Consider the following 12,856-nt stretch of genomic DNA (forward strand, 5'->3'; position numbering starts at 1 on the left):
TCATGGTGGAGTAACCTTCTAATGGAACTCCCCACGTTTCCCCCAATTATATCTTAAATATATTTAAAAAATCTCAAATAAAATATGAGAGTCCTGATGAATTTTCCAAAGATAAATTCTTCTCTAAGCCTTTAGTACATATAGCATAGTGATAAAAAACATGGACTCTGTTTTTGAGAGTAACCCATGCATATAGCAGGAAATGTGGAAAATAGGGAAAAAGTATATTATTTTATAGAATAATTGTTGTTATAATTTTCATCCATTTCTTGCTGATCTTTTTTTTTTTTTTTTTTGGTTTGTCTAAATGTGCATGCACAACATTTTGTTTGTTACTAACAAGGATCACACTATGTTTTCTAGCCAGCATTTTTTCATAATTTATTCTCTCTTCTATACTTATATAATATTTTGGTCAAAGTATATAAGGAGTTTCATAATTCTGTTTGTTGTCAAATTGCTCTTCAAAAGGACTGTACCATTTGAAAGTATATTTATAAAGAATTTTGTTCTCTTTAAATTTTTAGGATAGACCACTTTCTTGTTGAACTCTTAAATGAAGTTCTACTTGGATACAAAGATGAGGACTAGATAACTTCTTGAGGTTCCTTCTAACCCCTAGGATGAAGATAATAACTAACATTTGTGTAGTGCTCTAAAGTTACAAAGTGAGTTCTCATACATCATCTCACTTGATCCTCACAACAGCCCTGTGAGGTAGGTAGGACAGGTATTGTTGTTCTCGTTTTAGAGATAAAAGAAACTGGTAGAGAGGTTAAGGATTTGGTCAGGTTTTATTTAAGTGTTTTAGCAGGGACTTGAATCCAGGTCATATGACTGCAATAATCACGTTCTTTTCACAAGATTTTATACAACTGCACATTTAGAATTGCTGTATGTCAGCTAGTAAAATGACATTTGTTCGGTACAGAAATAAACCTGTTGATAATATAAATACAGTGTCTTGCATTCCTTTTCCATGCCTCCTCCCCTGCCATTAAATGAATGACTCTCTTTTGATTAGGGGAAGGTAACTTAATTATATAGTTATATTAAACATCTACTGTTTTCCCCAACTTGTGGGGGGAGGGGGAAGTTACATTGTGTTTTTCATTCTGTGTGTGTGTGTGTTTGCGTGCGCATGCACTTGATGTAACTCAAAAGTATATCTCCATTACTTAGTCTCACACATGTAGCATAAAAGTCTTCAAGGAATAGATTACAGCTAGAACTTGAATCTTTTGGTTCTAGCATGATCCTAGAATTGCAAGCTTTTCAGGGTATTTACTCTTTTTTGTACTTCTTTAACCAAACTTGGGATTAATTAAGTACTCCAGGTGTAGCTGCTTACGATGTTCACAGAGGTACAGTGAGTGATAAGTGAGAGTGTGTGACAGTGGAGGGCAAACCAAGAAGAATCACAGCTAGTCTTCTCTTTGACCAGTTGCCTCATAAGGTAGAAGTTTGTAAACTGAATTGGGAGCTTGTTAGTGGCATTATCCTATTTTAGGAAACTGTCTCACAGTGTTTCCTGTACTGCCTTTAAACACTTAACATCACCAATGTTTAAAAAAATTTTTGTTTTGTTTCTTTTTTTCCTAGTTGTTGGTCTTGACGATATTATGGATGAAGGAGTTGTTAAAGAAAGTGGCAATGATACCATTGATGACGAAGAACTGATTTTACCTAACAGGAATTTGAGGGACAAAGTAGAAGAAAATTCAGTGAGATCACCAAGAAAATCACCTCGTTTAATGGCACAAGGTAACTCTACCAAAGAGACCTAGCTAGGAAATCAAATGAGGGACAGATGTGATCGAGTGTAAACTTGCTGAGCAGTGATAGTATTTTCTTGGTGTTTGCTAACCTGAGGCATTTTGATCATCAGTTTTGAGATTGTATCAATCTGTTGGTATGATTTAAAAAAAATTTTCGTTGAAATTACACGATTCAGAGAGTTGACTAGTATCTATGAGTTTCCAGTACTTGCCATCCTACTACTTTTTTCCCTTTTCTTAGAGAAAACTGGTTTTATTAATTATTGTTACTTTTTTGGTATTCCATGTCTCTTAAGTAACACGTGTATATTGCTACTTCTTGACTATTCTGATGATTGTATTTATTGATTTCCCATTCTGGATGGTGAATTTAGCACTCTTTTCTCCTCTTGTTCCCCCATGAAACAAAAGTATATTTTCTCATTTTTCTAATAGATAATTTCACAAGATCAGTAGGAATTACTTACGTTATTATGAGTCAGTATGCTGTTAGTGATGATCCTTTTAATAAACTGTTCTATACAACTTTGTCTTTCTGATTTAATAATTGATCATTTGCTTATTAGTTTACACGTTTGCACACACAGCTTTTAATGTACATATCAGTAATTACACCCTAACTACTCTGCCAGTGATCTGAATCGTTTCTGAATATATTTGTGCATATCAGGCATTCTGTCATTTTCATCTTGCTGAGGAAAGTGTCTTTGGGGACCTTCTGATCTGCTGCTATGTGCAGTGCTATGTTAGCCCTATGTAAGCTAGAGGTGTGGTTCTTGTCCACAGAGCTCCCTTTACTAGTCTTCTGAGGATTCTGTTCTGTATTGCAGTTCCTATTTACTTTTCTTTGGTTTAGCTCCTTCGTTGGCCTCTTCTAGTAGTTTTGTGAGGAAAAGGAGTATGTATATATATATATTTTTAAACCTTGTATGTTTGCAAATGTATTTATAATCTGCTCTCACATTGGAATCATAGTCTGATTAAACATAGAATTCAGGGTTGCAAATTGTTTTTCCTCAGAAACTTGAAAGTGATACTCTATTTTGAGTCTGGGAAAATCTCTTGAATTATTTCACTGATTATTTTCCCCTTTATTTTCTCAGCTCTTGTTTCCTGAAACTATTATTCAAGTATTAGATAGTAGGGACGGGCTCTTCTATTTTCTTCACTTATCCACCTCTATCTTCTTCCTCTTCTTACTGAATTTTTCTCATGTTTATCCATCAACTTTTTCATCAAATTCTGAGTGTTCTTTTTTTGTTTTGGGAATAATGTTTTTTGTAGCATTTTGCCGTTGTTTCACGCATGTGGTATTTTATGTTGTCTTTCATAAGGTACTTCGGTTCAATTCAGTTCAGTCGCTCAGTTGTGTCCGACTCTTTGTGACCCCGTGAATTGCAGCCAGGTCTCCCTGTCCATCACCAACTCCCGGAGTTGACTCAGACTCACATCCATCGAGTCAGTGATGCCATCCAGCCATCTCATCCTCTGTCGTCCCCTTCTCCTCCTGCCCCCAATCCTTCCCAGCATCAGAGTCTTTTCCAATGAGTCAGCTTTTCGCATCAGGTGACCAAAGTACTGGAGTTTCAGCTTCAGCATCATTCCTTCCAATGAATACCCAGGACTGATCTCCTTCAGAATGGACTGGTTGGATCTCCTTGCAGTCCAAGGGACTCTCAAGAGTCTTCTCCAACACCACAGTTCATAACCATCAATTCTTCGGCGCTCAGCCTTCTTCACAGTCCAACTCTCACATCCATACATGAACACTGGAAAAACCATAGCCTTGACTAGACGGACCTTTGTTGGCAAAGTAATGTCACTGCTTTTGAATATGCTATCTAGGTTGGTCATAACTTTTCTCCCAAGGAGTAAGTGTCTTTAAATTTCATGGCTGCAGTCACCATCTGCAGTGATTTTGGAGCCCCCCAAAATAAAGTCTGACACTGTTTCCACTGTTTCCCCATCTGTTTCCCATGAACTGATGGGACCAGATGCCATGATCTTCGTTTTCTGAACTTTGAGTTTTAAGCCAACTTTTTCACTCTCCTCTTTCACTTACCTCAAGAGGCTTTTGAGTTCCTCTTCACTTTCTGCCATAAGGGTGGTGTCATTTGCATATCTGAGGTTATTGATATTTCTCCCGGCAATCTTGATTCCAGCTTATGCTTCTTGCAGCCCAGGATTTCTCATGATGTACTCTGCATATAAGTTAAATAAGCAGGGTGACAAGATACAGCCTTGACATACTCCTTTTCCTATTTGGAACCAGTCTGTTATTCCATGTCCAGTTCTAACTGTTGCTTCCTGACCTGCATATAGGTTTCTTAAGAGGCAGGTCAGGTGGTCTGGTATGCCCATCTCTTTCAGAATTGTCCACAGTTTATTGTGATCCACACAGTCAAAGGCTTTGGCATAGTCAATAAAGCAGAAATAGATGTTTTTCTGGAACTCTTTTGCTTTTTCGATGATCTAGCGGATGTTGGCAAGTTGATCTCTGGTTCCTCTGCCTTTTCTAAAACCAGCTTGAACATATGGAAGTTCACGGTTCACGTATTGCTGAAGCCTGGCTTGGGGAATTTTGATCATTACTTTACTAGCGTGTGAGGTGAGTGCAATTGTGCAGTAGTTTGAGCATTCCTTGGCATTGCCTTTCTTTGGGATTGGAATGAAAACTGACCTTTTCCAATCCTGTGGCCACTGCTGAGTTTTCCCAATTTGCTGGCATATTGAGTCTGCACTTTTCACAGCATCATCTTTCAGGATTTGAAATAGCTCAACTGGAATTCCATCACCTCCACTAGCTTTGTTCGTAGTGATGCTTTCTAAGGCCCACTTGACTTCACATTCCAGGATGTCTGGCTCTAGGTCAGTGATCACACCATCGTGATTATCTGTGTCGTGAAGATCTTTTTTGTACAATTCTTCTGTGTATTCTTGCCGTCTCTTCTTAATATCTTCTGCTTCTGTTAGGTCCATACCATTTCTGTCCTTTATTGAGCCCATCTTTGCATGAAATGTTCCCTTGGTACTTCTCATTTTCTTGAAGAGATCTCTAGTCTTTCCCATTCTGTTGTTTTCCTCTATTTCTTTTCATTGATCGCTGAGGAAGGCTTTCTTATCTTCTTGCTATTCTTTGGAACTCTGCATTCAGATGCTTATATCTACTTAACAGTGTTTTAAACTTTTTAAAATTTCTTCTCCTTTTTCTTTTATTTTTTTGCTTCTGTTTTTCATGTTAAGAGACTTTCCTAAAATGTCTGATCATTGGTAGTTTGCTCAGTGTTTAATGTTTTGTTGACTGTGAGCATTCTCTATGTTAATCTGGCTGTGTAAGTTTTTGGAAGAATCCCTGATATTAGAATTTAGATTGTTAGATTACTAGCATACATGGAAACCCTTTAGGGAAGCTGACGGGGGCATCTCAGCTTTCAGCACATAGAGATTCACATAATCTTAAAAATTTCAGTGTACTTTACAGCCACTCTTATTTGTGCTTAATGTTCCTTAGTCTTGAAACTGTTTTTATACTCCTTAAAGAGTAAGCGTCTGGTCTTGGATAAGAAACTGGGAAGAGCAGTTGCCCAGTAGATGGAACAGAGGAGAGGGAGCGTGGGGTCCAACTGCTTCTTAAATAGCTTGGCTTTCAATTCCTCATGTGAACTGCCTGCCTTCCTCTCTGTTTTAGGATCATCTGGGGTCACCAGTTCCTAAACCTTTGGAGATGCCAGTGGTGTTGGTTTGGCCAGCCCTGCCAGTTAGTGTTTACCTTGGGGGGATTTTCTGCATCAGTGTTTGATCATCTTTGTTTGGCTTCCTAAATTGTCCCTGTTTACTCTTATTCTTCCTTTTCTTTTAGATTTGTAGTTTTGGATAGTTTTGATGTGGGGTTTAAGAAGTAAATTAACTGAGATGTATATATTTACTTATCTTTTCCTCACTTTTTTTTTTTTTAATTGGTTATTTGGTAGATATTTGTGACTTTGAGAAATGAAAGAATAGAATGAACATTACAGACAACTATAAATGTGTGGCCTATGTAGTCTGGCTTCAAACTAAGGCAGTTCATAGTTAGAGGAGATAGTTAAATTATCCTTTGCTAAGTAATCAATTACTAATGAAAAATAGCTTTTTGTTTAAATACCTTCACAGTTGTATGTGCTATTCATTTATCAACCACTTAGATAATGGGTTTTAAAAGTTTTTCATTTATTTCAGGGCAGATAAATATAGTAGAGTTATAAATTATTACAGACTGCTTTCAAAACTTTAAAAATCATCAAAGTATTGATAGCAAATCATAAAAATTTTAGTTATTTAAAAATGTTCATGTATCTGAGCTTGAGTGGTTCATAATCCAGGAAGTAATTTTTTAAAGTTGTTGGGTACCTACCTGAAGACTAGATATTGTACCAAGTCTTGGGGGGATTAGGAAAGGTCTCTAAGGTTAGGATGACCATATAATTTATAATCCAAACGGGGACACTTGAGTGTCGTGACTGCAGGCATTTTCTAGGGAAGTTAGAGACGGAGGAGGACACGTAACGCCTTCTGTAAGACAGTCACAGCTCAGGGTTAGTGATACGTGACAAATTAGGAGAATGTTCTAAATTGCATTGTAGGGTTTTGTGTTAAAAAGGAAAGAGGCTTTTTTAAATTGGTGACTTTTAGTTTTCCTGCAGAGTTGATTCAGAGGTATTGATATGCGTAGGCTTGGATATATAGCTCCTTATTTTGTATTTCAGTTTGTGGGTTGTTTTTCTGCTTAGTGAATTGTTATATTTTTTTCTTAGTGAATTATTTAGCTTTCTTTCCAATTTCTTTTCACATTGTGTTTCTGTTTTCCTTGGAGGATGTATCCAGTAAATTATTTTCATACTTTCCGCATTTTCCCTTCTGAAACATTTTCTTGGTTTCAGTCTTTTTAAATATAATTTCTTTTTTGGTTGATCTGTGTACTTCAGTGTATATTTGACTTCTTGGTATATTTAAACTAGTGAAAGAATAGATTGAATGCTAAAATGGAGATACAATGGAAGTACATTTATAAGGGCATTAGAATTCCTTTGAGGCTGTAATGAAACTCATGCAGATCCTATTGAGATAGATGGTTTAGTTTAGATTTAATTGCACTTGAATTTATTTGGTTTTATATATTTAAAGGTATTTAATATTTAAAACTGTATGATAACCTTGTTTGAAATGGGTAGTAATATAAAGGATCTTAATTAATTTTAGTCTCAGCTTATTTTTATAAAAAGGAAACTTGATAAAAAATATTTGTCTTATTGTAAAGTATAATATCAGTCTGAATTTTATAGAGGTTTTTTTTCCTGCCTCAGAATTGATAGAACTTTGCTAATTATAAAATTTAACATATCTAAAATATGGTCCATCACGAGTAGATATTTAGTACATTTTCATTGAAATGGGAAAATGAATTTTATAGCTCAGAATAAATTGCACTGAAATAAAAATAAAAACACATGACAACATAACTAAGTTATTTTTATTTATTTTTTTCCCTTGTGATAGAACAAGTAAGAAATTTGCGACAAAGCACTATTGCCAAGCGTTCAAATGCAGCACCTTTAAATAGCACAAAAAAGGCATCTGGGAAGACTGTGTCTGCCCCTAAAGTAGGCGTGAAACAACCAGAAAGGTGTCAGATTAAAGAAGAAGCTGGTACATCACCGAAATCAGAACACCAAAAAGAGAGCAGAAAGAGCAACCGACACAGTGGACAGGTTGAAGCAGCAGTTTCATCTTGTCTTGAAATGAAGGATGAAGCTGGATTAGATTCTGAGCAGAAGTGTAATAATCAGGGAGAAGCAAATGTGCCATCTCATGAGTTAAATTCTCCACTCCTTTCAGAGACTTGTATTAATATTGAAAAAAAGAAAAGTGAAACTCTGGAATGTAAAACGAAGTCTGTTAGCCCATTATTTAAGTTTTCAGATAAAGAAGAAGATGGACGAAACGATTCCATTTCAGGTAAAATGGATGAGACTATTGTTGAAGAAATGAAGGCGGAAGAAGTTGAACAAGAATCAAAGGTGACAGTTAAATTACCCCACAAAGATGACAATGTCATTAAGGAACCTGCATCTTGTGATGCTTTCTCTGGCAGTTCTGCTTGTACAAACCCAAACAAGACAGAAAAGAACTTTGTCAGTTTGTCTGGTTCTGTGGATAAAGTAAGTGAATGTAGTTTGGAATTGCAGGATAGCATGGAAGTTGCTGTTAAAGCTAAGAACTCCCCTCTATTTCAAAGAAATGAAATAGAAATGGCTTATTGTAAAGGTACAGAGTCTAATGATAAGCAATTGGAGGGCACCAGATTTAATAAATCAAACTTGGAGGTGGTTAATACTGGTGCTTTTGAACCAGAAAGTAATACTTTAGAAAATGCTATTTGTGATGCACCTGACCAAAATTCAGAACAGTTGAATATTGTTGAAGATATTAAAATGGAGTTTCATGAAACAGCAACCCTTCAGGATGATAGAGATAGTCAGTCAAGTAGTGTTTCTTCTTTAGAATCAAAAAACATAAAATCGAAACATAAAAAACCTGTAATTCATCCTAAGCAAACCTTGACCACAGATACTCAGAAAAAAGTTGCTACAGCAAAGCATGAATTAATGCATAACAAAACTAAAGCTAATGTCAAAAGTGTGAAGCGGAATGCTGATGAATCAGAATCTAAGCAGAATTTTCATAGGCCAGTCAAAGTGAGAAAAAAACAAGTTGATAAGGATTCAAAGATTCAGAGTTGCATTTCTGGGGTTAAATCTGTGAAAAATCAAACTCATTCTATATTCAAAAAAACATCACAGGATCAAAATTTAGTACAGATTTCCAAACCCTTAACTCATTCTATGAGTGATAAACCTCATGGTCACCCTAGTTGCTCTAAAGAACCTCACCATTCTGTACAAACTGGACACTCATTGCAGGCCAGTCAGAAACAGTGCCATAAGCCCCAGCAGCCGACCCTAGCCGCGAGAACCAATAGTCATGCGAAGGAAGAGCTGGAGCATGCAGGTGGTGGAGAACATTTAAAGGAAGAAGAAAAATTGAAATTAAAAAAACCTGAGAAGAATCTACAACCCCGCCAAAGAAGAAGCAGCAAAAGTTTTTCTTTGGATGAGCCACCATTGTTCATTCCAGACAACATAGCTACTGTAAAAAGGGAAGGCTTAGATCATAGCTCTTCATTCGAATGCAAATATATCTGGACTCCCAGCAAGCAGTGTGGGTTTTGCAAAAAACCACATGGCAACAGGTGTGTGTGTGTGTGTGTGTATGTATGTATGTGATATGTATATTAAAGAGAAATTGCTATTTTTTAGAGTGAGATTAGTGGGAGAACTTTTTATAGAAAGATGATTTAATATGCAAAGACTTTTGCAAAAACAAAACCCCCCCCCTCAGTCCTGGATGATAGAAAGATGGAGCCACTGTTCAGTATTCTAGAACACTTTAAAATACATAGTCTGACCAAAAACTGATATATATGGAATTGTTTTGTCATTGTAATCAGTTAGACTGTAACTTAGTCATTGCATCTTAAAAAAAAATCAGAAAAATCTTATAGTGCTTTGGGCCTGTAAGTTATATGTTATTTTGTTTGGCTTGAAAAGAATTAGTAATAAAATGTGAAGGGCATAATGGAGATTTTATATATATATACACACATACACTTTTGTTTGTTTATTTTTAATGAAGCAGTTACTCTGACTTAATACTGCTACTTTATAACTATCAAACTTGACTTTAGAATGAAATTTGATAGCTAAAACAACTATTAAATTACCCAGGGGAATTTTGTATGTAACATGGGATGGAGTGAAACATATATTTTGTTTTTTGCTATTTTAGTGATTTGGATTTTCTGTGAATTCTCCTCTTTTAGGAGGTGATTTTATAGTGCTGCCCTTGACATTCTTTCCACAGGACTCAGTGTTACCCCTAGTTTTATGACACTGCCATCCTCTCCGCTTCCCCTCTGCCCCCTCCCCACCCCCCCTGTATTTTTTATTTGCTAGCTTTTTCAGAAAAAGAGAACAAGAGATGAAGTGGAGTTTTCAGCTACAAGATTATCCTGTTCAAGTGTTGAGATTGCTGTTGGAACTTCTAACAACATTGATATAATAAAAGAACATTATAACTTACACACTGTAATATTATCTTTACTCATGAAAGTGAATGTTAGTATGAAAATGAAACTCTTTAGGGAGGGACAGTTTAGTGCAGTGTGCTGTACTACATTATTTGGTGTGGAAGATGGTGGTTGGGAGTTGCTGGGGCTGTTCTGTAAAAAATAACTTTTACATCAAGTTCCTTCATTTGTGATTCAGCCTGTAGCCTATTTTTAGTGTCAGCGGTTACTTTATAACAGCATATTCCCAGTTTTTAAAACTTCTGACTTATTTGAATATAGTGCTACATTTGCCCTCACTTTTGTGCTCTTTATGCTTTTTTGTTTGCTTGTTTAAAATACCTTATTAAAATATTCTAAAGTGGGCTTAAGAGAATTAAGGGCTGGATGGTCCTTATGTATTTTAGAAGACCTTGTTTCTTTGCAAGCATCTTCTAAAAATGATCACACTGACGTGTTGTCAGAGTAATCAGATAGAAGCCTTAAAGTGAATGAGTTTCTGCATGAAACTTTGGCCTAGAGTTGGAAGCCATGGTATAAAGTAGCTTTTTTGAGATAACTTCTGTTATGATGGCCTGGTCCTCAGGAGTTTGCCCAGGCTTTTGAATGAAGACTGTCACTTCACCAACATCAGTTATTTTCCTAATACGAAGATTTAGTGTTAAGTCTCATTGTTCTTTTACCTAAAGCTGCCTTTTGAATCTACCCTATAAAACCTAGAATTTCTTTGTCTCCATCTGGAAAATGACCTAATATTCTAATATTAGATGTGTAGGGATTTTGAGTTTACCCTATGTAATTGAAATGAATATTATAATATTGGAAAATCAATTTTGGAAGCAACATTTCTCATTACTTCAATTATGTGAATAAAAAAGCTTAAGTTATTGATTGTTTTTTTCTTTACATGTTAATTAGCCTTCACTACTTTGATGCGTTCTGCTTGTATACACTGAGGTTACTCAAAAAAATGCAACCGCCATGCAGCATGTAATTTTCCTAGTTTAATCCATGTTAAGTACATGAATTTATTAGGAAGGACATATGTGGAAATAATTTTCATCCATTTCTTTCATCTCATGTACTAGCTACATTCAGTAAAAACTATTTGTTAATGTGACTTTTTTTTTAGCACTTGTGATATATTTATTCCTATAAACGTTATTTTATTACTTCAGCATTTTATATATAATACAACTGAGGTTAGCTTCATGTTTATGCTTCCATTTGGAAATTATATTTTTAAATACAGATTTGTTCATTGCGTGGCCAAATGTAATATTTGACCTTAAGAAACTTCTGTACATGTCCTAAAGGCAGTAAGCATCGACTGCCTTACGGTTTACGCTTCATCCTGTTTCAGCTTCCATTTATTTTCCGGATTCTCCTTACAGCTAAGGCATATTCATTATTGTAAAAACCAGACTATTTAATCGTTTTTTTTAAAGTTACCTTTAAACTTCTTTTTAAACATAAACTAGTTGGCATTTTGGAAGGAAGAACTCTTAGTCTTTTCACAATACCTATGTTGTAGTTTCTAGTATTCCCTCCCTCTCCAAGTGACATTTGCATCTTCAGTTTGTATTACACTTTCTTGTCCAGTTTTAAAAGATTAGTTCATTGGATGAAATTTAGAAACAAAAAAGTCTACTTAGCATAATTGAGTCATAGCTTTAAGCAAGAAACCTTTTTCTTAAAAATGGAAATTTTCTCTTAGTGATTCTGGTTTTTCTCAGGAGTTTACAGGTTTGATAGATAAATATTTTTCTCTGCAGATTAGATTGTTAGTGACAACAACAATAATTTAGTGTTTATGTGGAAATCATTTTATCCTAGGGAAGAGTGAGTACATGTACATTCACAGTAATACAGTCTCAATTACTTTTATATCTAGAACATGATGGCTCATCTTAAAATATCTCTGTTGTTTGTGACTTTTTAAGAACAGGAATTCTCAACGTTGCCTTTGTGGTTTGCTCTGAAGAAACATGGAAATTTTCTAAGAATATGTTTTAATTTGTGCCAAAAAGATTAGAATTAGGATTACATTTTAAACTGTTTAAATTATAATAGAATTTAAAATTTTGTGTATGAACATATAACAGTAGTAGAACACAACAGATATTTTTAAAGTTTTCCATTTAACTGATTTCATGCTGACTTGGTCCAATTAATTCAGAGCTAAACTTCACATGTTAATTGTTTTTGGTGAAATATTTAACACCCAGGTTATAGTCTTCTTTGAGTGATTTTGCCTGTTGGTGATGAGAATTTCAAGGACAGAGCAGAAAGTAGGAGAGTATGTTCACTATTTGATCCATACTCCATTTTTAAGCCATGAGAAATATGAAAAGGGAAGACAATGTATCTTCTCTTTTTTGAAAAGCCATTTAAAAATATATATATGGTTATAAAGTTTGTAATACTGCTAATTATTTCCTTTTTTGAAATTCTCCGGTTTCATTTTCAAGTCAATTACATTTTCCCTTAGGACATGGTAATAATATTCATCAGTGTAATTTTTTGGTTTTTCAGAATTATATTTTAAGTATATTACTTACATAAAATATAAATCATTAAGATTACATCTGTGGTTGGCACTATAGTTTTGAGATTTGTTTTTCAGAGCTTCTCAAGTTCGAGGAGGTATTTCCAGAATAAACTTGGGGTATGGTGATATAGTGAATGCTTTCTACATAATAAAGTGACTCTTCCCTGGTCAAATAAAGATTTGAAATTTCCTAATATGTGCTTTATAGTTTGTTAGTTAGGTTTGGATTTGGGACAAAAGCATAGCCATGGTCATAGTTGAAACTATTCCAGGCTTGCTTTGAAGAAATTGTTAATATAGCTGTGATGGGGAACACATTAGCTTTCCTTCAGTATTTCAAAAGAATCAACCTAGGTAGTTATT

At 35.0% G+C, this 12,856-nt stretch overlaps 1 protein-coding gene across 12 annotated transcripts in view; it reads left to right on the forward strand.

Annotated features, from left to right (window-relative positions):
• PHF3 (PHD finger protein 3) overlaps window positions 1-12,856 on the forward strand; it is a 105,786-nt gene that overhangs the window by 56,150 nt on the left and 36,780 nt on the right. For 9 of the 12 annotated variants that reach the window (XM_024996626.2, XM_024996622.2, XM_059889710.1 and 6 more), the window contains 2 exons: window positions 1,603-1,764; window positions 7,314-9,066. In XM_024996626.2, the coding sequence (XP_024852394.1) occupies window positions 1,603-1,764; window positions 7,314-9,066 (1,915 nt within the window). Of the gene's footprint in view, window positions 1-622; window positions 718-1,602; window positions 1,765-7,313; window positions 9,067-9,829; window positions 9,956-12,856 lie in introns of those variants that run through there. The other 3 variants (XM_059889711.1, XM_059889707.1, XM_059889709.1) reach the window with 3 other exon arrangements.

The sequence above is a fragment of the Bos taurus genome, chromosome 9, assembly GCF_002263795.3.
Source record: "Bos taurus isolate L1 Dominette 01449 registration number 42190680 breed Hereford chromosome 9, ARS-UCD2.0, whole genome shotgun sequence".
Classification (NCBI taxonomy): Eukaryota; Metazoa; Chordata; class Mammalia; order Artiodactyla; family Bovidae; genus Bos; species Bos taurus.